Source organism: Chanodichthys erythropterus, chromosome 4, assembly GCF_024489055.1.
Source record: "Chanodichthys erythropterus isolate Z2021 chromosome 4, ASM2448905v1, whole genome shotgun sequence".
Taxonomy (NCBI): Eukaryota; Metazoa; Chordata; class Actinopteri; order Cypriniformes; family Xenocyprididae; genus Chanodichthys; species Chanodichthys erythropterus.
Window position 1 is genome coordinate 9,689,814 of NC_090224.1, and position 22,211 is coordinate 9,712,024.

The window sequence follows — 22,211 nt, forward strand, 5'->3', positions numbered from 1 at the left end:
TAAAGCAAGAAACATAAAAGTGCCTGTAGTTTAAGAAATACCTGATTAATAAAATGTCAGAAAATAGTAAAGAAGGAACTCCGAACAAGAATTAGAAGAAGAGGAGGAATTTAGAAAGAGCCTCTGACCAAATATCTCTCGTCATCTTTCATCTGGGGTGTGCGGATCAAGTGATTCTGCTCTCCTCTCCAGTCCCCAAAGCGACGAAAAAAGTAATTGGAGAGGAAACGGTTAATGGGATCCCTGATGATGTTTATGTAGACAGGCTGTTCTATCCTAAACCTGAAAAAGAAAGAGACAAAGAGAATAAGCACTGTATCGAACAATAATTTAATGGCAACAATGTTTTTATCTTAGTCCTGATCAGATACATTCAGATAAATAATTCCTGATTTGCTTACCTTGTGAAATTGAGATAGTGAACATGTCTGGTGTACAGAAAAGGCTGTGGAATAGTGCTAATGTTTCTCATCAAATCCACCTGGCAATAAATCAACACAAATAAACAGATCAAAATGCATGTTACATAACTATTCATGAGACTCTCTTCATCCAGCAACACTGACAATTATGATAAAACAAAATAGTAATGGCGTGCAACATGTTACAATTGCAGATCCCGCAACAACAAAAATAATTTAACCACCAGAAGCATTGGCAGCAGGAAATGTAATTATATATCTTTCCTGTCAAACAAATAAATAAAACACTCACAAACTAATGAATCACAGGGTGTATACCAAAATCAGCCATAATTAATTGAAGTTGCTGTCTTCAGTGGCTATAACACAATAATTCTTCAGCCACAGCGATGGATCTAATTCAAAAAATAAACCATAGACGTAAAACATTGCAAACAGGCCTCTGAGTTTCAGAATCACACACACAGACAGACCAAGGAAACATTCCTCGCGTGGATGGTGCGTGGTGCAGTGGAAAGAAGCTGACTTCTCATTACCTTAATGTTTCCTAATGAGGGCCAGCTGGGGGCCCAGTCAGCTCTGATAGAGCCCATGTGTCCCTAAATGCACGTTACGGTCTCTACAAACATACATACACAGGCATAAGGAGACTTAACGATCCCTATATCGGATCACCATATGAGGAGCAGGATGGCGTAATCTTGCTCTGGTGTGCCAGGACGGTATGTGTAGAGTGCTGCTTTTTGTAGCTCACTCAACAATAAGTTCCAGAAGTTTCCCTCCTTGGAAAAGACCACCCTCAGAATTGAGATTTCATGCCGAAATTTAAACCTATTTATGTCCCTCCCTCTCTTGCCCCACATCTCCGTCAAACAGCTTACCACACTGTAACAAGTGCACTGCTTAAGCTTTGATCTTTTATCAAACGCTGTGTTAAAGCCAAAACACACATTCTGTAACAACCTGAAGTAGTGACATCATCTTAATGAGATTTCCTGTGCAGTAAATGCTTATATGGGCACAGACATGGCCATACAATGTGCGAGGTGTTGGTAGGGCCACATCACAAATAACACCTCAGGTTGTGTGACACTGGGTAAGCCGTCTGTGGTTTAGTGTTTTGAGGCTAATTAAAAATGTACAGGTCTTAATATAATTGCATGACCTGATGCTTTATTTTGCTTACTAAAACACTGTTTAGGCAATATAGCAATTTTGGTTTATTTAAAATATAATAATAATAATAATAGTTTGTTTAGTGTTTTGTGCTGCAACTTGTCAAATGCCAGAATGGTAACTGGAATAGTCATATGAACCACTTTTATGATGGAATTTTCATATTTGTCTGACACTTTTCTGTGTGAATATGAAATTCCCCTTTAATGACAAAACCTTGTTCTACACAATCATATAATGATGTGAACATTATGATTGTTTAATAGAGAGGAGGTTCATTCATTTGTCTCATTGAAAGGTCTGTTAAAAACAGATTGAACTTTCCCTCTATACACACAAATAAACTTTCTTCTCTAAATGAGAGTTTTATGACCCTTATCCCGCAGAGAAATTTGCATTTGTTTAAGAGTCTCTGCAGATGCTCCAATGCCACTAACAGGCAATCAGTCACAATCACAACTGTCAGCCAGAGAAAACAAGGACTGGAAATACACTTAATGCAAAGAACATTACGCTAACTAATGGCAAAGCCGAGGGGTTAATTCCCAAGCGAGGTCAATAGTTTATCAGATTATTAAACTTTAAAGGTGCCCTAGAACCAGTTTTAACAAGATGTAATATAAGTCTAAGGTGTCCCCTGAACGTGTCTGTGAAGTTTCAGCTCAAAATACCCCATATTTTTTTTTTATTAATTTTTTTAACTGCCTATTTTGAGCCATAATTATATATTATATATATATATATATATATATTTTAAGCCCCTTTAAATCTCGCGCTCCCCGTCGCCAAGCTCTCGACTGCCTTAACCAGCATAAACAAAGTTCATACAGCTAATATAACCCTAAAAAAGGGATCTTTACAAAGTGTTCATCATTCATGCTGCATGCATGCATCAATTCCTGTGAGTATAGTATTTATTTGGATGTTTACATTTGATTCTGAATTAGTTTGAGGCTGTGCTCCATGGCTAATGGGCTAAAGTTAACATTACACAATGTTGGAGAGATTTATAAAGAATGAAGTTGTGTTTGTGCATTATACAGACTGCAAGTGTTTAATAATGAAAATTGTGATGGCAGTCTTGTCTCCGTGGATACAGTAAGAAACGATGGTAACTTTAACAGTACATTTGCAACCTGCTAACGAAACATTTAGGGTGCTTTCACACTTTTGGTGCGCACCCGGGTTCGATTGACGTCAGAGTTCGGTAAGTTTGGATGATGTGAACACGGTCTTCTGAACTCGGGTGCGCACCCGCGAACCGTACCCGAGTCCGCTTAAAAAGGGTGTTCTGGGGTGCGGTTCAAGTGAACTCCGGTACGGTTCGCTTGTGATATGAATGCAAATGTATCAAATTGCGGAAGTGAACCGCTATTAATGCCGTATTATTTGATAAAAATGTGAGTTTGTGTGTGTTTCACTCACTTTCCCGATGAGCGTGAGTCACGTGCTGCAAACAGAGAGCTGTAGCGTAGCTTCTCTCATTTCTGCTCGCCTTCAGCATTGTACATTCGCGGCAGATAGACGCAAGAGCCGTTATGAACAAAACCAACGGTTCAAAAACAAAAATATAAAAGTGAGGAGAGCAACGTTATGCATTTTGACGCCTTCTCCTGTGCCATTGTTACTAAGCAACGTAGTAAACAGCTGCTGGTTTGATGACGCAAACGAACCGCGGGTCGGACCCAAATAATATAATGTGAACACAGTCCAGTGGGCGCAGGGGGAGGGGGGAGCAATCGAACTCGGGTTCGGTCCAGGCAATCGAACCAAGTGTGAAAGCACCCTTAGAAAGACAATTTACAAATATCACTAAAAATATCATGATATCATGGATCATGTCAGTTATTATCGCTCCATCTGCCATTTTTCGCTATTGTCCTTGCTTGCTTACCTAGTCTGATGATTCAGCTGTGCACAGATCCAGACGTTAATACTGGCTGCCCTTGTCTAATGTCTTGAACATGGGCTGGCATATGCAAATATTGGGGTCATACATATTAATGATCCGGACTGTTATGTAACAGTTGGTGTTATGTTGAGATTCGCCTGTTTTTCAGAGGTCTTTTAAACAAATGAGATTTATATAAGAAGGAGGAATCAATGGAGTTTGAGAATCACTGTATGTCGTTTCCATGTACTGAACTCTTGTTATTCATCTATGCCGAGGTAAATTCAATTTTTCATTCGATGGCACCTTTAATTGTGTTCAAAAGATACACATCAAAACAAGACATTAAACCTGTTTATATATTCATAAGTTATTTAATCCATTTTTTACCTAATCAGTGAAAAATACGGACCCACCCTCTCATTCATTCTTATTATAAAATAATTTCCACATTTTAGAATACAATTAATGTCATGAAAGCAATAAAATAGCACGAATGTAAATATGGAAATTATGAAGTGACCAAAAGTATTGATCAAATCAAACCAATCTTATATTTTAGCTTCTTCAAATTTATAAATATAAATACATTTATTTACACAGCAAATGTTGTTCAAATGAGCTTAAATGGATTATTTTTTTAAATATTTATGTATGTGCAAGGTGACTGAGTGCGGTCCCACTGGTTAAACTTTTCATACGACACCTTCACACCTTCTTGTTTGCTCCTGCAGTAGTTTCACCAATAAGGTATGGACATTTGTTTATTTAAGATTTTCAAATAAGTAATCTCAGTCTCAAACAGAACGCAACAGAAGATATTTTGAAGACCGGTGGGGATCAGATAACTTTCACTGTATGGACGAATACTGTTTGTCTCTAAATGAGAGATGCTCAGGCTGTTCAAGGACATCTAAAACTATGAACACAATTTGCATATTTATATTTGCTTATTTTGTTTTGGGTTTTGTTATTCCATGCTGAAATCTTCTGAAAATTCCATGCTGTCAGAGAACATTCTAAGAATATCTGATAACACACTGAGAACCACTTTCATTTGCTCTTTTGCGCTCTCTTTCTGATCTTTCTGAACACACACCAGCATATAGGAGAGTTAGTCTTTCTGATGGCAAAGAAACCTGTATGTGTTCTTACTCCTGTAAACACACACATTTAATATTAGCTTTGAGTATTTACCGTACATCTAACCAGTTTACTCTCTAAAACTTATGAATAATGTATCACTCACAAAATCATTTTATTCTGGGGTTCTGGAAGGTCCCATGCTGTCCAGAAAGAATTATGAGTGTACTCTGGGATATAGACAGAATTCCCAGTCAAAAAGTCTTCAATTTCATGTTAGTCACTTTTATTTCACTCTCAAATAAAACTCACACTCAACAAACGTATATGAGTGTTATTTAATCAGCTTATTTATTTTAGCTTTTCATAAGATGAGTTTAGCTGTGTGGAGGTGTGGCGGGATGACAGAATATTTTCTTTTCCTCTCCGCAAAGGAAGAAAGTGTGTGTTTTTCTCCACAATGAGTGCCATTCGGATGTGTTTCATTGCTGCTGGCATTCAGTGAGCATTTCCCTTGGCAAACACCTTTATTTAATCACATCAGCAAGTTTTCATCACAGTATGCTTTTTATCTTAGCATGCTATACAACTTTTCAGAGGCATTAGTTGCCTCAGTCATACACTCACCCATCCACTGACCTGCTCATGCTTTGTGAGTCTGGTTTTGTTATGGATGTCAGAGGACACCAGGTTAAACTGGTGCTTCTCTGCCAAAATCCTCAGCAGCAGGACAACTGTCCGACTTCCACACTTGCCAACTCTGTTGTAGATCACCTGACTTGGGAATGGCAGCTCCTAGAGATATAGACATTGAAATACATAGTTATTAGGAGAAAGAGGAAGAAGAAGAAAGAGGGATGCACCAACATTGAAATTCTGGCCAATTCTGACAGACATAATCCATTTTATTTGTGACCAATAGCTGTTAATTGATAATTCTTTACTAAAAGTCTAATCTATTAAGAGAACAGAAATAAATTGTTTGTTTGCTAAAAGTGAATTTAGGCATCACATTACAGAATGTATAGAATGTATAGTAAGATATAAAAAGAAAAATAAATATATGAAGGAAAAATAATAATTTTGAAATATGCTATAAAATTATACCTTTTAATATTTGACGTCGTCTATTGTTATGCCTTTAAGTCAAGTGCTAGATTATGGCAGAAAGAAAGCAAGAAAGAAAGAAAGACATTTTGACGCTTCGTAAAGAGAATCCATATGAATTGAGCGGTTTAGTCCAAATTGTCTGAAGAGACTCGATTGCTTTATATGATGAACAGTTTTTATTTAGGCTTTTATTCACATAAACATTGATCAGCGAACATAAACAGAAGCTCAACCGAACCTGCTTGACGCGCGAGAACAAACCTCTTCCGGCACCTCAAATTTATTTTTAAAATATTTTGTCAGTAACACACGGAGTCAGACAATTATTTACACTGCAAAAAATATAAGGGCTACCTGTTTCCATTAAAAATATATAAACATCCTAAAATTGCATAAATTTGATTTGTTTGAAGCAATTAAAAATACTATTTGGCCTGTGGAAAAGATAAGAAAACTCTTCTCTGAAAATGTTCTGTGAAATGTATTTTATACAGTTTTGATTTATTTATTTATTCTAAAACAAGGCAAGGATAATGAATTATTATTTTAGCAATGTAACGTCCTGTACCGTTAAACGGTATCGTGGATGGAAATAATATGCAGATGAGGATATGCATGGTAAAACTAGGTGTTGTAAGCTCCATAAATGGTTATTTCTGGGAGGAGAAAGGGTGGAGATATATGTACATACACAGTCTTCCTGTGACTGGGTTGTATTAAGTTAATTTTGCACAGGTTCTGGCATATGCATGGTTTTTATAAATATGAATCTGCACACTTTTAGGATGAAATCTACAGAAAGTTTTATACACGAGGCCCCATATCTTTATTCGCTACTCCACACCACCATAAGAATGAGTCTTTAAAAAAGAGTCAGAGGAAATGTTTAAATTCCTGGATGATCATCCAGTGTGGAAAGAAGAATGGAATTCCCTGCAGGCCAGCATCCTCGAAGAAACTGGGTTTGGAAGACTGCTCTGTCCCCTCGGCGTATGCAATATGAGAAATGCTCCTTAGAACCAACATTTGTGTCTAAAGCGGTCTATGTATTTATGTTTGAATGTGTGACATGTTTTTTAACTTAACTACAGCAGTCATGCTAACTTTTATTCAGGTCTGTAAACACATGCCCTTGTTACTACCTAAACAAGACCCCCTGCTGTCGGACCCCATCAAGCCTTTTATTATTCTGTCTCTCTCAGTCTCACACTCCATAGTGTGGAACTGTGCTCTCCCCCAAAACAACAAATATGTTCAAGTTCACATAGAATACCCTCTTTTCACCTCGCACACACATAAGAGGCCTTGTCTGAGCCCAGCTGCCTTGCCATTTCTCCCCCATCCTGTTTTCCTTCACTCAATCTCCATTTCTCTCCCTCTCTCGACATTATCTGTCTCACTCTTCTTCTTAGATAATCACGCTTCTATATATGTCCTTCCTAATCTAATGCTAAATAAATGCGATTTTTAGATTCTCTTTCAGAAGCCTTTTATAGATTCACTATGTTTACACTACAGTTCAAAAGATTGGGTCAATAATATATTTATCACTTTAAGAAATTAATACTTTTATTAAGCAAGGATGCATTAAATTGATCAAAAGTAAGAGTAAAGACAATTGTATTGTTAACAATGTTCTATTTCAAATAATTGCAATTCCAATGCACTTGAGTTTGCATTTTGACAGTACAAAATCAGTACAGGCACAGGATTCAAAGCCATGACCTTAATGTTGCTAGTGCCATACTTGATCAGTTGAGTTGCAGATGCTGGTAGTGGCCTGTACAGTGATGAGACTGTTGCATTTTTGTAGTACTGTGTGTTTGTTGAGTTCTTGTCAAATCTGTAAACGTCTGTTCAGAGTTTGTATGTTTTCCACAGCTGTGAGAGGTTAAAACTGGTTGTTATCATTGCTGGTTTGGGGTCTTTTAGTAACTGTGGGGGTTTCAGCTACCAAAGACTTTCCCAAACTAGACAGATCCACCTAAAACATTATGACCTAGGAAAATAATGAAGATTTATAAATAGATCTTTTTATAGTAAACTGAAGCAGTCCTGGTTGAAAGAGGATGATTTATACACATGCACACATTGAACTGGAGTTTGATTACATTACTTTCATATTCAGGAGTACAGCTCTGCCAAGGAAATCAGGCTAAAACAAACATAGGTTGTCTCTTATGAAATCAAATCAAGCGTGAACACTATAATTAAATATGTCTGTTTGAGTCTTTTTCTATTTCAATCTCTGTCTTTAGACAGCTGCTGATGCACACAGTCTCATCTTTGTCCATCTTTTTGGCTCAGGGTCAAAGATGAGCATTCCAGTGAAGAAACTCTTTTGTCTTCTCTTTCTTATAATCCTTATTTTCTTCCACTTTTCCTTGCAAATATCTTATATATCTTGTAGACTTCTTATGCAGGATTTTAGATAATATAATATGATTATTCAATATTAAATACAAATATAACTAGTTCAAATTTGCTATTACTTGAACTCTGGATTGTATAGTGAATATACTATAAAACTAGGGCTGTCAAAATAACGTGTTAATTTCAATTAATTAATCTGAGAAAAAATAACGCATTAAAAAAATAACGCAGATTAATCCATTCCGTATTGACCTTTGAAACTGGAGCCGTTCTAGCCACCATTCGACTGTAAAATGAAGGAGGGAGACGACAGTGCTGACGGACAGAACGCTCCTCCCAGAGAGCTCCTCCCTCGTGCGCGCGAGCTCTCTATGTCTTCAAAGTAAGCACTGTCTTTGCACTCACTCTACCTCACACATAATAATCTAAATCAACTGACACAATGCTAAAAGTTCGTAAGACCAAATTTATGTTTCACAAGGTGCATTCTGAGAATGTTTTTCCTGAATAACCGCTGGGTGTGAATAGTGCTCAAAAGAACGTCACCTCATCTTCTCTGACAGGCGCCCTGCACGTACAGCTGACATAAACCACACTTTCAGTAAACAAAAAGAAAATCCTATCCAGTGATGAAGTGTTTTCTGTGTAGACAAATCTTTTGCGATGTCCTAATAACAGTCGCGATTCACACGCAACGCGTCAACGTCCGCTAATCTCCAATTCGCGACCTAATGACTCATTTGAACAGATTCGTTTTAATGAATCATGACAACAACTGATCTGTCTACAGGGTCTATAATGAATCATTTACTCGAACAACTCTGAAATGAGAACATAAGTGTGCTTACCCCATTTAGCAAGAGTGGTTAGTAAAATTAGCCTTAATAATCCACAATATTTTCAGGTTATTTAAATGATAATGTGTAGTAAATTAGGCCTACCTATAAAATCAGTTAATTTAGACTGGAGTGAGGTGAAACAAGAACAAAGCAAGTTGTTGTTAGCTAGGTGCTTTCAATTGTATATGGTAGAAAATGATATTATTAGTTAATATAACTTCTAAATGCTACTTTTTAACACTTTTCAGGTTTAGCAAAAAAGCATATTCTCTTACAAAGCTATAAAATCACTTTTTTGCAAAGAGGGCAAGAAAGAATTACAGTGAAAGTGACGGGTACTTTATTGTCAGTATCGGGCTCGCAGATCACGTGGGTAGGGCACTTTTTACTGTTTGTATGGATGACCATGTCTGTCACCACCGAAGACCATTTTTGACCCAGGAAAAACCCTGCATTGATTCATTTGAATTGAAATATTTAATACTTTCACAGCAAAAACTATGTATGCAATTAATTGAGATTAATTAATCATATTGTTAAACACCCTCACAATTTGCTATGGGATGATTATCAGAATGTTTTAACAAATGTTTTACAGCACTGCTCCAAGGAGGCAGGTTATTTCATAAACTGTTAATAAAGACTTAATTGACTGTGGCATTGAGGCCTCTCCAGTGTATATTCAATACAAGACATGCCAATACTTAGCACAGAACAATCCCTCTCTAGTTAGAAACAATAAAAAGTTCACATTTGTTCACAAGAGTACTTTTATGGGTGGACCCCCTCTCCTGTTCTCTTCTGGACTCTTTTGTCATATGCGAGTGCACTCACACACAGTTCTCTGTACTATCAATGAATCATTCCAGCATTCCAAAGTCTCTGAATCATTTGAACCTATATTTCATAGCAGAGACACAAAAACCAAAAAGGAAAATAGCAGTGCAGAGAAGTTTTTTTTGACCACAAATCACTGATTATAACACTGATTACAATCCCAGTTATAAGTCATTTGAAATCTACAGGGAAATCAAACCAAGTTCACTTATTCTCGCACGTGTAACAAGTGCTTTGGGACTCTCATCTTAAAACAACTGTGTCCTATAACACTTATAATGACTTCTTTTTCAACAAGTCTCTATAAAAACCATAGACAGACCACAGTGATGGCTTCAACCCTACTATTATGAAACAGACCTATCGTTCATCCTCTGAGCAAACCCAGCTGAAACTTTCACTGGGCTTAACCTCTTTTGCAGAGTGCGTGTAATGACACTCCTCTTAAATCAAGCTTGTTCTTTCCACTCGTTCTATTTCACTCGCTCACTCACTCTCTTTCTAATCTGTGTCAATGATCAGGGCTGTCCTCTCTGTAGGAAGTGCTGATAAGATTAGTTGTCATGTCAGTGTGTGTGTTGAGTTAACTTTTGCGAAACTGCTTGTTTCGCTCCTTTGTTGACCCTGAAAATAAAAATGAAAAACAAAATGTTTTTGGAAAGGGTGAATGAACTCCAGGGTAAGGTTTGATGCTCACATTTAATGACATTTAAATATGATCTTTGAAGTTATATGTCACCTAGCAGCAACCTATCACATACCAGCATAAGTGCTCCCCATAAATGATTAGTTATTAAAGCAGCTCAGTCGCAAATCACTATAATTTGAACAGAAAAGCAAGCATGATCTCAAAGTTCTGCTATAATCAATGAAGCTGACTGCACAATGAATATCTTATTTAGCCTACATGTTGTCTAAGTCAAAGGATTAGTCCACTTTTAAATAAAATTTTCCTGATAATTTACTCACCCCCATGTCATACAAGATGTTCATGTCTTTCTTTCTTTAGTTGAAAAGAAATTAAGGTTTTTGATGAAAACATTCCAGGATTATTCTCCTTATAGTGGACTTCAATGGCCTCCAAATGGTTGAAGGTCAAAATTACATTTTCAGTGCAGCTTCAAAGGGCTTTAAATGATACCAGACGAGGAATAAGGGTCTTATCTAGCGAAACAATAATGTCATTTTTGAAAAAAATATAACTGTATATGCTTTATAAACACAAATTATCACCTTGCACTTCAGAAAGCTTACGCTGTATGTCCTACGCCTTCTCTATGCAACTTATGGAAAAAAAAAAAAACTAAACTGGCACTGCAGTTGTGGGCAACTCTTCCCTCTAAAAACAATCAGAAGCAGCAGCAGTTAGTGGTTTGCAGCTCAGAGTGTTTTTTTTTTTTTTTTTTGCACTGTGACATGACGAATATCTAGTTGTCCAGTCCGGCTCAAACAGCAGAGATTTGCGGAGAATGCCGTAAATTTATAGGTGATAGAATGTGGTTATCACTCCCGTAAATAACTAAACTGTGTGTGAATGCAATCATATAAAGGAGGAGTCAAATACAGGACTCACAACCATATTCTATTGCTGTGTGAAAAGAGCCACAGTAACCTCTGATGCTCAGATACCATGTAAAACCATGCATAGCACCTTAGTCATGCAAAAAGTACAGTTAGTGGTATTACAGTAAATCCATGGTAAATGTTGGTGATTTGTGGGTTGAAAAGCCTTCTAACTGGATCGTTGTGACTAGGGTTGTAACGGTATGAGATTTCCACGGTATGATAGGCCTAACCGTCTGAGTAAATATCACGGTTTCACGGTATCACGGTATTAAACAATCAATTACTATTTATACCATCAATTAAAATGACCAATAAATTAATTAAAATGTTTGTTTTCTTTATTCAGATTTCAATAATCAAAAACAATCAAATACATTTAATAAATGATTATGGATTAGAAGATCTTTTATTAATAATTAAAATTCAGAAAGTCTGCTTTGACTTCATTCTTCTGGCTTTTATTTTTTAATACAAATATTATCAAAAATTATGTAAATGAAATTAATTTTTTTATTATTATTTTGAGAAGTACATTCTATTTAACAATTATAATAAATTTCAGTTTCGAGTTAAAAACTTCGGGTTAAAAAGCGGTCTTTTATTTTGACGGGATGTAGTGCAGAGCTTTGAGTTTCAGTGTATTTGACAATGTTTTTTCTCAAATAAAATGATGAAATGCTCATTAAGCGCTATCTCAGAGCAACCTTGGATATGTTTGTGTTCATGTCCTCGGATGACGAGACTTCAAACACTGAAAAAACAATAAGAGCGTCGCGCATACTTTAGTATGTAGTACAGGAAACAGCGCAGCTCATTCACACAGGCAGGCACGCAAAACAAACAGATATATTTATACAGCCGTCTTTTTGCGCTTTAATATTCACAGAGCCCGCCTAGGCCATTTGATTTATAGTATGTTTTATTCATCAGTCCAACAAATCGCGCGTTTTTACCTGATATTGCTGCGTTATACTGTACATTCCATTTTCATGACTGGATTCCGGGATTCCCTCTCCATCACATCATACGACCTAAGTTATAAACGGAACATACCTGTATCTACACGGATGGTGTTCTCGAATATAGGTGAACATGTTCGATGCATTTCCTCCTTTTGCAGGTAGGCCTACTTTGCGCCCGCATTGTTTTTGGATATCTACACTCGAGGACAGCCCCGCGTTTGTTTTTCTATATCTAAAGTATTCCCATAATGCAAATTGTAACTTATTTTTCAACGGGGCATAGAGATTAGAGATAGCAACTTCTGTCTCTGACATTGTCTGCTGTATGTGTGGAGCAAGTTTAGAGTGTAGTGAAGTGGAAAGTTGTTGTCTATGCGCAAGTGAAATTCTGCGTCTTATTATTATTATTTTTTTTACAATACCGAAAATAAGCAAATGTACACGATATGATAATCGTACGTGTTCATACCGTGATATCATCATACCGGTATATCGTTACAACCCTAGTTGTGACACAATGTTTCTCCTGTTTCTCACATCAGTGTTGTTGAGAATGTCAGCATAGTTTCATCTGGCTTTGAACTATAGTTTAATCACAGAGACACTTTTATATCGGAGCACTCTGCCCTGAACTTGAACACTTCTCACTGGATCTCAGAGCGCTGTTTAGTGGTGTGATCGAGATGGTCAGCGTCTTGTGGCTCTGTCTTTTGAGCCGAGCTGATAAATGGTCCATGTGGTGCAGTTCAAAAGAGTAGCATTGTTTTGTTCCACTTTTTTTCATGCACTCAAAGCGCATTTACCGTTTAATGTTTCTCAAATGCAACAGAAATGTCAGCACTTATCAGTATAACATGTAGTGGCACCAGTGCGACCTCTAACAAAACTGTGTAAGACAAGTAAAACACCCTTCAACATGTCCCTCTCAAACTTCCTGCTTCATTAGGAAATACATCAACACAGGAAATAAAAACACATTCCTCAAACCTTTTCATGGGGTTGATAAATGTGAATTTGTGTCTGTATGCATGTGTGTGTGTGAGAGAACTTCCAGTCACTGTCAAGTCTTGAAATGTTTTCCTCTAGTGTGGGAAGGCCAAAATAACAGGACAATCGCAGAGAGGGATGTTTTGTACAGTACATTTTGAACTTGAGGAAAACAAGAGAGAGAAAAAGAGTTTGATAATGCAAAGAACCCCACTTACCCTTGGTGTAGGAGGCCCGTGGTCATCAACAAAAGTGGATTCTCCTGTGAAGAAAATTGAGTGTCAGAGTGAGCTGCATACATCTGTTATTTAGTAAATCATAACCTTAGAGAACAACGCAGACAAAACAAAACTTTTTTAGCACATTCAGTGAACAACTATATTTTGGAATAGAGCAGATTCAGCATTTGAGATGTATCAGCAATGAAAATCTGCATTAGAGCCAGGTGAAACCCACTGTGAGAAAACGGAAAAAGTGTGTTTCCATGGGTGTTTAAGAGAGAAACAGCCTCTTAATGCAATGCCTTCTGTTGTACAGTAGTGGCTAAAAATAAGGAGACACTCATTCATCTCAAACAAGAGTCTCCTCTTTAACCTCCACTCCTGATGTCTTGCTGGAATCAGTGTTAAAGGCATCATTAATCCAAAACATGGTATTTTATTATTTACTCATCATACAGGTTTGGACTGACATGAGGGTGAGTAAATTATGACAGAATTTTCATTTACACATGAAGATACATTGCTCCTTTAACTCTATCTGTTGTGCTCTGCCTGTGTCCATCTGCTGAATAAATAACTCATCCAGCAACATAGAGCTGCTATACTTCTCAGCCTTTCTTCAACTTTCTCAGTATAAGGTGGAGTAAAAGAATGAGATATTCATAGACAGAGATAGATGCGTTCCCATCCTCTGAGCAAGAAGTCATTAATCTTGAACAGTTTCGGCACAGATATATCACAAACAAACAAAGTACAGCAAATAGAATGTACTGTCCCAGACTGATGGTGGCAGTAATGTAACATCTTTCAGCATGTGACACTATATGCAAATAGTAAATATACTCTCTTGAGACATGATTCTTGTGTTTACTGAATTATATACACTACACTACCATTTAAAAGTTTAGGGTCAGTTAAACATCCCTACTCCATGTCAAAACAAAATGTGATTTCTCAATTCATGTCCCCTTTAATAAATCTGATAGCTATCTGATCAGTAAAAATGCATGAAGTGACTAGGTGTAAACAAGTTCAGAACAAGTTCAGGTTGATGAAGTTCATAAGAACAGAATTTATTTGAAATAGAAGTCTTTTTATACATCAATTTCATGTAAAAAAAACAAAACAAAAAGAAAAAACAAAAACAAAACATATCTTTAAAGGGTTAGTTCACCCAAAAATGAAAATTCTGTCATTTATTACTTACCCTCATGTCGTTTCACACCCGTAAGACTGTTAATCTTCGGAACACAAATTAAGATATTTTAGATGAAATCTGATGGCTCCGTGAGGCCTTCATAGGGAGCAATGACATTTCCTCTCTCAAGATCCATAAAGGTACTAAAAACACATTTAAATCAGTTCATGTGAGTACAGTGGTTCAATATTAATATTATAAAGCGACGAGAATATTTTTGGTGCACCAAAAAACAACAAAAAAAAAAAACCCGACTTATTTAGTGATGGCCGATTTCAAAACACTGCTTCATGAAGCATCGGAGCATTATGAATCAGTGTATCGAATCATGATTCAGATCGCGTTGCAAACTGCCAACGGCTGAAATCACGTGACATTGGCGATCAGTGAATCAGTGTATCAGATTCGATACACTGATTCATTTGTGCTCCGAATCTTCCTGAAGCAGTGTTTTGAAATCGGCCATCACTAAATAACTCGTTATTTTGTTATTTTTTTTGGCGCTCCAAAAATATTCTCGTCGCTTTATAATATTAATATTGAACCACTGTGCTCACATGAACTGATTTAAATGTGTTTTTAGTACCTTTATGGATATTGAGAGAGGAAATGTCATTGCACCCTATGAAGACCTCACGGAGCCATCGGATTTCATCTAAAATATCTTAATTTGTGTTCTGAAGATTAACGAAGGTCTTACGGGTGTGGAACGGCATGAGGGTGAGTAATAAATGATTTTGATAAATGACAATGATTTTTGGGTGAACTAACCCTTTAATCTTTAAATGAGGTCAAAGGGATTCTGTCTCAGTTTCTCTGTAATCCATCAGAAGAATTTATCAGACCTCATGTTCCTCTTTTAGTGGCTGTTGTCAGCACTGAGATCTTGTTAACAGGGTCATATATCTTCAACCACACACACTATGTGCACGCTACATTTATGTGGACTCATATGCTGCTGACATACAAGACATGAGGAAGTTGATTCAGTCTATTCATCCACAGTGTATTTATTATTACAGATGAGGAACATCATATGCAATCTGTCATAATTTAAGTGAAATGCAGAAAGGGGGAATGCAGAAAGCCTATTTTTACTATAGGCTATGTTTCTAAGAGTCATGATAGTAAGTGCCTTTCAAATGGTTTGAAATAAAACCCAGAGAACATAAAAAAATGTGGTGAGTTTATAAATCTTGTACCCTTCTCTTGATTAATTGAATGATTGGTTGATAGTGAAAAAAATCTATATCAAAATGTATTTAAAAATGCATTTATTTCATATCAAGTATAGTACTAATCTGTTAACATATTTACTGACATATCACTTAAGACTTACTGATATACAGTCAAACCAAAAATGATTCACACTAGATATAATTTTTTATATATTTTTACTAGGGATGCTCCGATCGATCGGCCCGAGATCGGAATCGGCCGATAATCATATTTTATGACTCGATCGGTACTCACTAACTTGGCCGATCTCACGAACCGATCGCAATTTGATGACGTCAGCGCGTGAGTGTGAGGACGCGCGGGAACATAGCGCTGCAGACATGTCGTCACCTGTGTGGAATTTCTATGACGTTGCGAGAAACAATGAAAAATTCGCGATTTGCCGTGTATGTTCTGAAGAAATCTCTTGTGGAGGAGTATTGTCCAAAACGTTCAATACGACGAACCTGATTCGGCACCTGAGAACAAGCCACCGCGAGACTTATGCTGAATATGAAAAACTGGCAACTGCAAAAAAGGCAACGGTAACAACTAGTAATACGACTCTCACTCAGCCATCCATTACAGACATTCTGAAAAGTTTTTAAGTTAATTCAGACTACTCCATTTTAGGAGATTAAATGTTTATTTTGTCCTCAACATTTTACTATGGGACAGTTTTTAAGTAAACCTAATGAGCTGCATCACACTTATCCGATTTGTTGTTTTAGGACTTTAAATGTATTTTTCTTGGTTATGTTGTCCTGCTAGGACTGGTATTGGACAATGTTTAAGTTAATTCAGACTTCTCCATTTTAGGAGATTAAATGTTTATTTTGTCATCAACATTTTACTATTGTACAATTTTTAAATAAACCTTGTGGGCTGCATAAGACTGCTTCATTTTGTTTGTTTGTTTTTTTCTGTGCAGGAACACCATTTTAAAGGCATATTAAAATATTCACTGTATAATGAATAATTGTTGTGATTTAGTGCATTGTTAAAACTATAGTTGCATTACATACATTACCATAAAAATGGAACAAAAATAAAATAAAGGCAACATCTATAGTATTTTTTTATCTGGAGAAAAGGTGATCAAAGAGCTTACAAATCAGTGAAGCATTGAAATCGGTACTCGGTATCGGCTGATCACCATGACAAGAAATCGGTACTCGGTATCGGCTGCCAAAATCCTGATCGGAGCATCCCTAATTTTTACTAGTGGATGCAGGACGCTATAGTTCATTTATGTAAGTGAGGATAGCAAAATAAAGTAAACTGTGACATATTATACCCCAAAAATTTTCATACAGTGGACTACCAGTAAAATTGATAAAAGTGTAGGACCAAAAATTATTCAGACACTTTGACCTGAACATATTTTGCTTAAATGTTCTTTATCTGTTCATTATCTGACATAATTAAGATAATTTTTTTCTGACACAGTTTAACTCTGAGATCTTTTTAAACTACAGCGAAAAAACTGTAATAATGAATTAAATGTTCAAGGTATCTGAATAAATTTAGGTTTGACTGTATATATATTATAATTAAACTTTATTTGGAGTACTTCTTTTTTTTGCACAATGCATGTTTCTTAATATTAAGCATAAAATAAGTAAGGATAGTATGATCACTTTATAATATCACTCTTTAAATGCAAGATATTTAAAGTGTATTTGTAGTATACTTAGTATAAAATAAATGTATTTCAAATACATTTTTGTATATTTATTTTTCACTAGGGGTATTATAGTAAATATCCTATTTTAGAATAAAAGCATCATGTAAGTTACAAGTGACAAACTCCTGAGATAATTCACGTTACATTTTCAGCATTGCAATGTTTTTAAAAATGAATAAAAGCGATTCTTCTAATTCATGCTATAGTGCTGTAAAAATCTCAGCATGACCTTGTCCTAAAATGTACTTGTCACTACTATCAGGATTAAGCAGTTTATGGGGGGCTTGTTCAATTATCCACCGAAAGCCCAAGTACCCTGTTTACCCCCCATGCCGGCACCCTCGGACCAGGCTTTGGTCTGCATCGCTCTTCATCTGATATTGGACCTTCATAACCCCTCAAAGCCAATTAGCACCTGCACTAACTACCCGTCCCGGCTGCAGTCGTCTGGGGTCAGATTCTCAGACTCCAGGCAAGTCATTCAGGTCGCCAGGCTTGGAAATAATTGGAGACCAAAGCAGCAAAAATGCAAAACGTAAACAGAGGACTTCTGCAATGATTAGCATGGGCCAGTTGCATGAAACAGAGAGAGTGGGCGAAGGCTGGAAAGAAATCAAGCAGCGATGCATTTCTGTCAACTTTGTTCCTGGGTTGTGTTGAAGCCGGTTTAAAGCTTGCTTTGTTTATAAGAGGATCATTAATAACCTATAATTAAAACACAAAAAGTCATAATGACATTGATGGAAAAAGCCACTAACTTGGCATACTCACAAACACTCCAGTCCCCAGCAGGAACATTTAAAAATAAAACCATTCGTTCACGCAAAAGTATCCTTTTTTGGCTTTCACAAAGCAAAACATTCTCCGAAATGGAATTTTCTCTATGCAGCTGGCTTGGCTTAGGAATGCTGTTGTTTTGTCAGAATTCCCTAAACGTATGCTTTCGGCATGTAATGTTTAATTAGAGTTATGAAATTGGTGACTCTTTAAAGTATGGTTTAGAGATGAGAGCCAGAAATACTCCAGAGGCAGAACAGGAAGCCACACAGGGTCGACATCTCGGTCGTGAGGTATACAAAACACAAAAGCCGCTGGCTATTTTCATCCAGACGACATTTTCAAATCACATCCTGTAATAATCTGTGACCACAGGTACAACATTTTCGAGACATCTGAGTACAGAAGGAGATTCTGAACATGAACATTAAAGCAAAAAACATCTGGCTCTTGCTCAGCATTCTTCTGAACTCAAAGGCTGGATTTTAGGAAACAAGCTAGCCAACTATCCAAAGCAAAGTGTCAGTCGGCCCTCAATTAAATAAATGTGTATTTTTATATATATATATATATATATATATATATATATATATATATATATATATATATATATATATATATATATATATATATATATATATAAATATATATAAAAAATACACATTTCATATAATACACATTTATTTTTAGAAATACACATATGAGTGAAGACAAAGTGTAATGTAATATATATATATATATATAATATATATATATGCTATATATATATATATGCTTCAGAATATTAAATACTCCACATCAAAATTATTTCTGCTATTTTAACAATTCTTTTTTAATGTACCATCTTCATGCCAGTTGCTTTTATAAATGCCTTTAATTGTGCTGTGGATTCTGAAAGGCTTCTTTATATTTTGCTTGCAATGAAATGGAATTTAAATTAATCCTGTTTCAATGACAAATGTTACATCAATTCAAATTTTTCAAAAGAAAAATGACTTTTGAACTTATCAAAACTTTGATACAGCTGATGCATGCAAATGTGAGCTTGAACATGCTTCAACAATGTCAGTCATTCAGAAAAAAAAAAATAGCTAAATAACATAAACAAAAAGTTCTCATAGTGATTATTAACAGAATGCAACTGTTTCCAGCCCAAATTAGCTCCAGGTGATTATGTGTCAGGTGGCTTATTGGCTTCAGTCCATAACTGCCAGTACAAGCTTGATCTACAACCTTACAAAAGTCTCAATTGATCCCACTGTCTTACACCTACACTGTACTCAGTGAAGTAAGTGCTTTAGAGGGTGTGTGACAGACAGGCTGACAGCACACTTATGCACTCTCACACTCCTGCTGGTGTGTAGGCAGCACTAACATAGCCGACTCGAGAACATATGGCATATGGTTAGAGGGTCCTGAAATAATGACATCAGTCTGGTTAAACACACCCTGTTTAAATAACATCAGAGACGTATTTCTTTATTTCCGACACCATATTCAGCTGCCCCTACTGCATAAAGCAGTGTGCAGGTTTCTTACTCTGTGTGGCGACACAAGTCCTCATAGCCATATGTGGTCAGACTTCACTCAACCCTTTCATTTAGCATGTAGGAGTGGCCCAACATTAGCCCATCAGTCTAATGACAGTGGGGGGTTTAAAAGTCTCCACCCAGGACTGTTATTCTATAGGTCTAACCCTGTTACCACCTGCCAAATGTGGTAGAGTTGATGGACATCTGCTGTCCTTTTTTTATAAATAATTGCTATGTTTTGTTGTTTTAGGAACCATCACCTAGTGAGGTCCAAGTTCTTGAAGGAGCCTAGAAAGCTGTGTCAAGATTTATAAGGTGGCTTGTGTCTAATGTTAGCATTGGGCATGATTGATTCAAGCTCTTCATTTGTGAGGCTTTGATCCAAAGGTACACCACACTTATGCCACACAAATCATCTCTACGTAGTGTTCACTGCTCCACACACACTGAGATCTTCATAATTCATTGCACTTGAGTCATGCTGATTAGAAGTAGAGTATAATGACATATATCTACTTTTGAAAAAAAAAAAATCAGTAAGATTCATTTACAATGTTACAAAAGATTTCTATTTCAAATAAGTGCTGTTCTTTTGAAATTCCTATTCATCAAAGAATCCTGGAAAATGTATCATGGTTTCCTGAAAAATATTAAGCAGCAACTGTTTTCAACAATGATAATAATAAGAAATGTTTTTGAGCACCAAATCAGTATATCAGAATGATTTCTGAAGGATCATGTGACACTAAAGACTGGCTGCTGAAAATTCAGCTTTGCCATCAAAGGAATGAATTACATTTTAAACTGTTTTTACTGTATTTCTGTTCAAATAAACGCAGCTTTGGTGAGCATAATAGTCTTCTTTAAAAACATACAAAATCTTACCAACCCCAAACTTGTAAATGGTGTGTGTGTGTATATATAAAAACGAAATCATTTAAAAAATGATGACTCTCACACTGAAAATAAACATTATTTGGATCATTTATAATATGCATGTGTCTGTTCTGTAACCCACGGTCAAGATAAATGTCAATAAGAGGATGTAAAGCAGAGAAGCTAAGAAGCTAAGCCAAAGCTAATCTGACTCAGAACTAGTTCAAAAGGAAATGTTATATAACAAAGAAAAAGATCTTATGCAAGTTAATGATGTTAAAATTACTCTGTTTGCTTTTACAGAAAATACAAAACCCAAACATATGAACAAAACAAATAAGTAGAACCAGAAAGAAAATGGCTGCTCAAGATAAGGTTACGTTTCCCAGATTAATCATGAAAAAATCAATCTAGCAAGGGTAACAAAAAGTGGGTTGGGGTCAGAAAGAATCCAGGACCATCTGGTTTTCATGTGCGTTATTTCCTGTGGATCTGTACATACCTCTGCTCACCTGCTCTGGCCTCGGCCTTGTCTTATGGGAAGTGTGCGTCGCAATGGCCACATATACTGACCTGCGCTCTTTCCCATACTCGCCTACAAAAGAAGCCACATGAAACCACCATTTACAACTAGAAGATTATTCAGGGACTTTAGGATGTGCTTAATTGTTGTCCAGGAATATCAAAAACTCCCATTTTTCTATTATGGAAGATAACTTATGTTGGACTTCCAGTTTTTGAATGTAGCTAAAATTTTATCAATTCATTCCCTGGTAAACGAAATCATGACCGTGGCTATGCAAATACTATGCTTTACTGTACAGAAACACTAAACACATGATGTGAAAATGCAACCATGTGAAATTTTACTGGTATTGGTACAGACTACTAAAATATTGTATCGTGACTCTCGAAGCCAACTGGAGTTTCAGGAGTTTCACCCAGAGGTGCCATTCAAAAGAAAAACTGTGGCACATCCCTGTGAATACAGAATTGAATTGTAGCTTGAAACTGTTCTTAGTGACAGGAAATATGGCAAATAAAACTTCTTAAGGGAGATCCCATTCAGAGATCTTCTGCAGATTTGCTCTAAAGCAGACGTTTGTTGTTTTTATGACTGTGCAGAATAGCAACATTTGTAGCAAGTCATCGAATCCAAATATCATCATGTGCTTTTCTCATCACAGCCTCCCACACAGCACACTTTTCTGGGGTTGGCCAAGTACATTTGAGCAACTGGGATGAACCAGGAAAAGCCTGTTAAAAATGGTTCACTTAAACGTGACCTTTGGCCTCTGATGCACTAACATACTATGACTAACATACAGGAAGAAAGGCAAAAAACAAAATACAGTCAGAAAACAAAAATAAAAGAAATAATTTAATCAGTAAGACAGTATTTTATAAGCACAGGTGCAACTCAAGGTTAATACCAAAAACCACAGTCTATGAAACC

At 36.4% G+C, this 22,211-nt stretch overlaps 1 protein-coding gene across 2 annotated transcripts in view; it reads right to left on the reverse strand.

The window, feature by feature from the left end:
• Positions 1-22,211, reverse strand: part of usta (uronyl 2-sulfotransferase a) — a 75,638-nt gene that overhangs the window by 13,353 nt on the left and 40,074 nt on the right. The window contains exons 2-5 of one of the 2 annotated variants that reach the window (XM_067384002.1): positions 13,465-13,508; positions 5,212-5,367; positions 402-481; positions 129-282 (exon numbers count right to left, since the gene is read on the reverse strand). In XM_067384002.1, the coding sequence (XP_067240103.1) occupies positions 129-282; positions 402-481; positions 5,212-5,367; positions 13,465-13,508 (434 nt within the window). Of the gene's footprint in view, positions 1-128; positions 283-401; positions 482-5,199; positions 5,368-13,464; positions 13,509-22,211 lie in introns of both variants that reach the window. The other variant, XM_067384001.1, reaches the window with a different exon arrangement.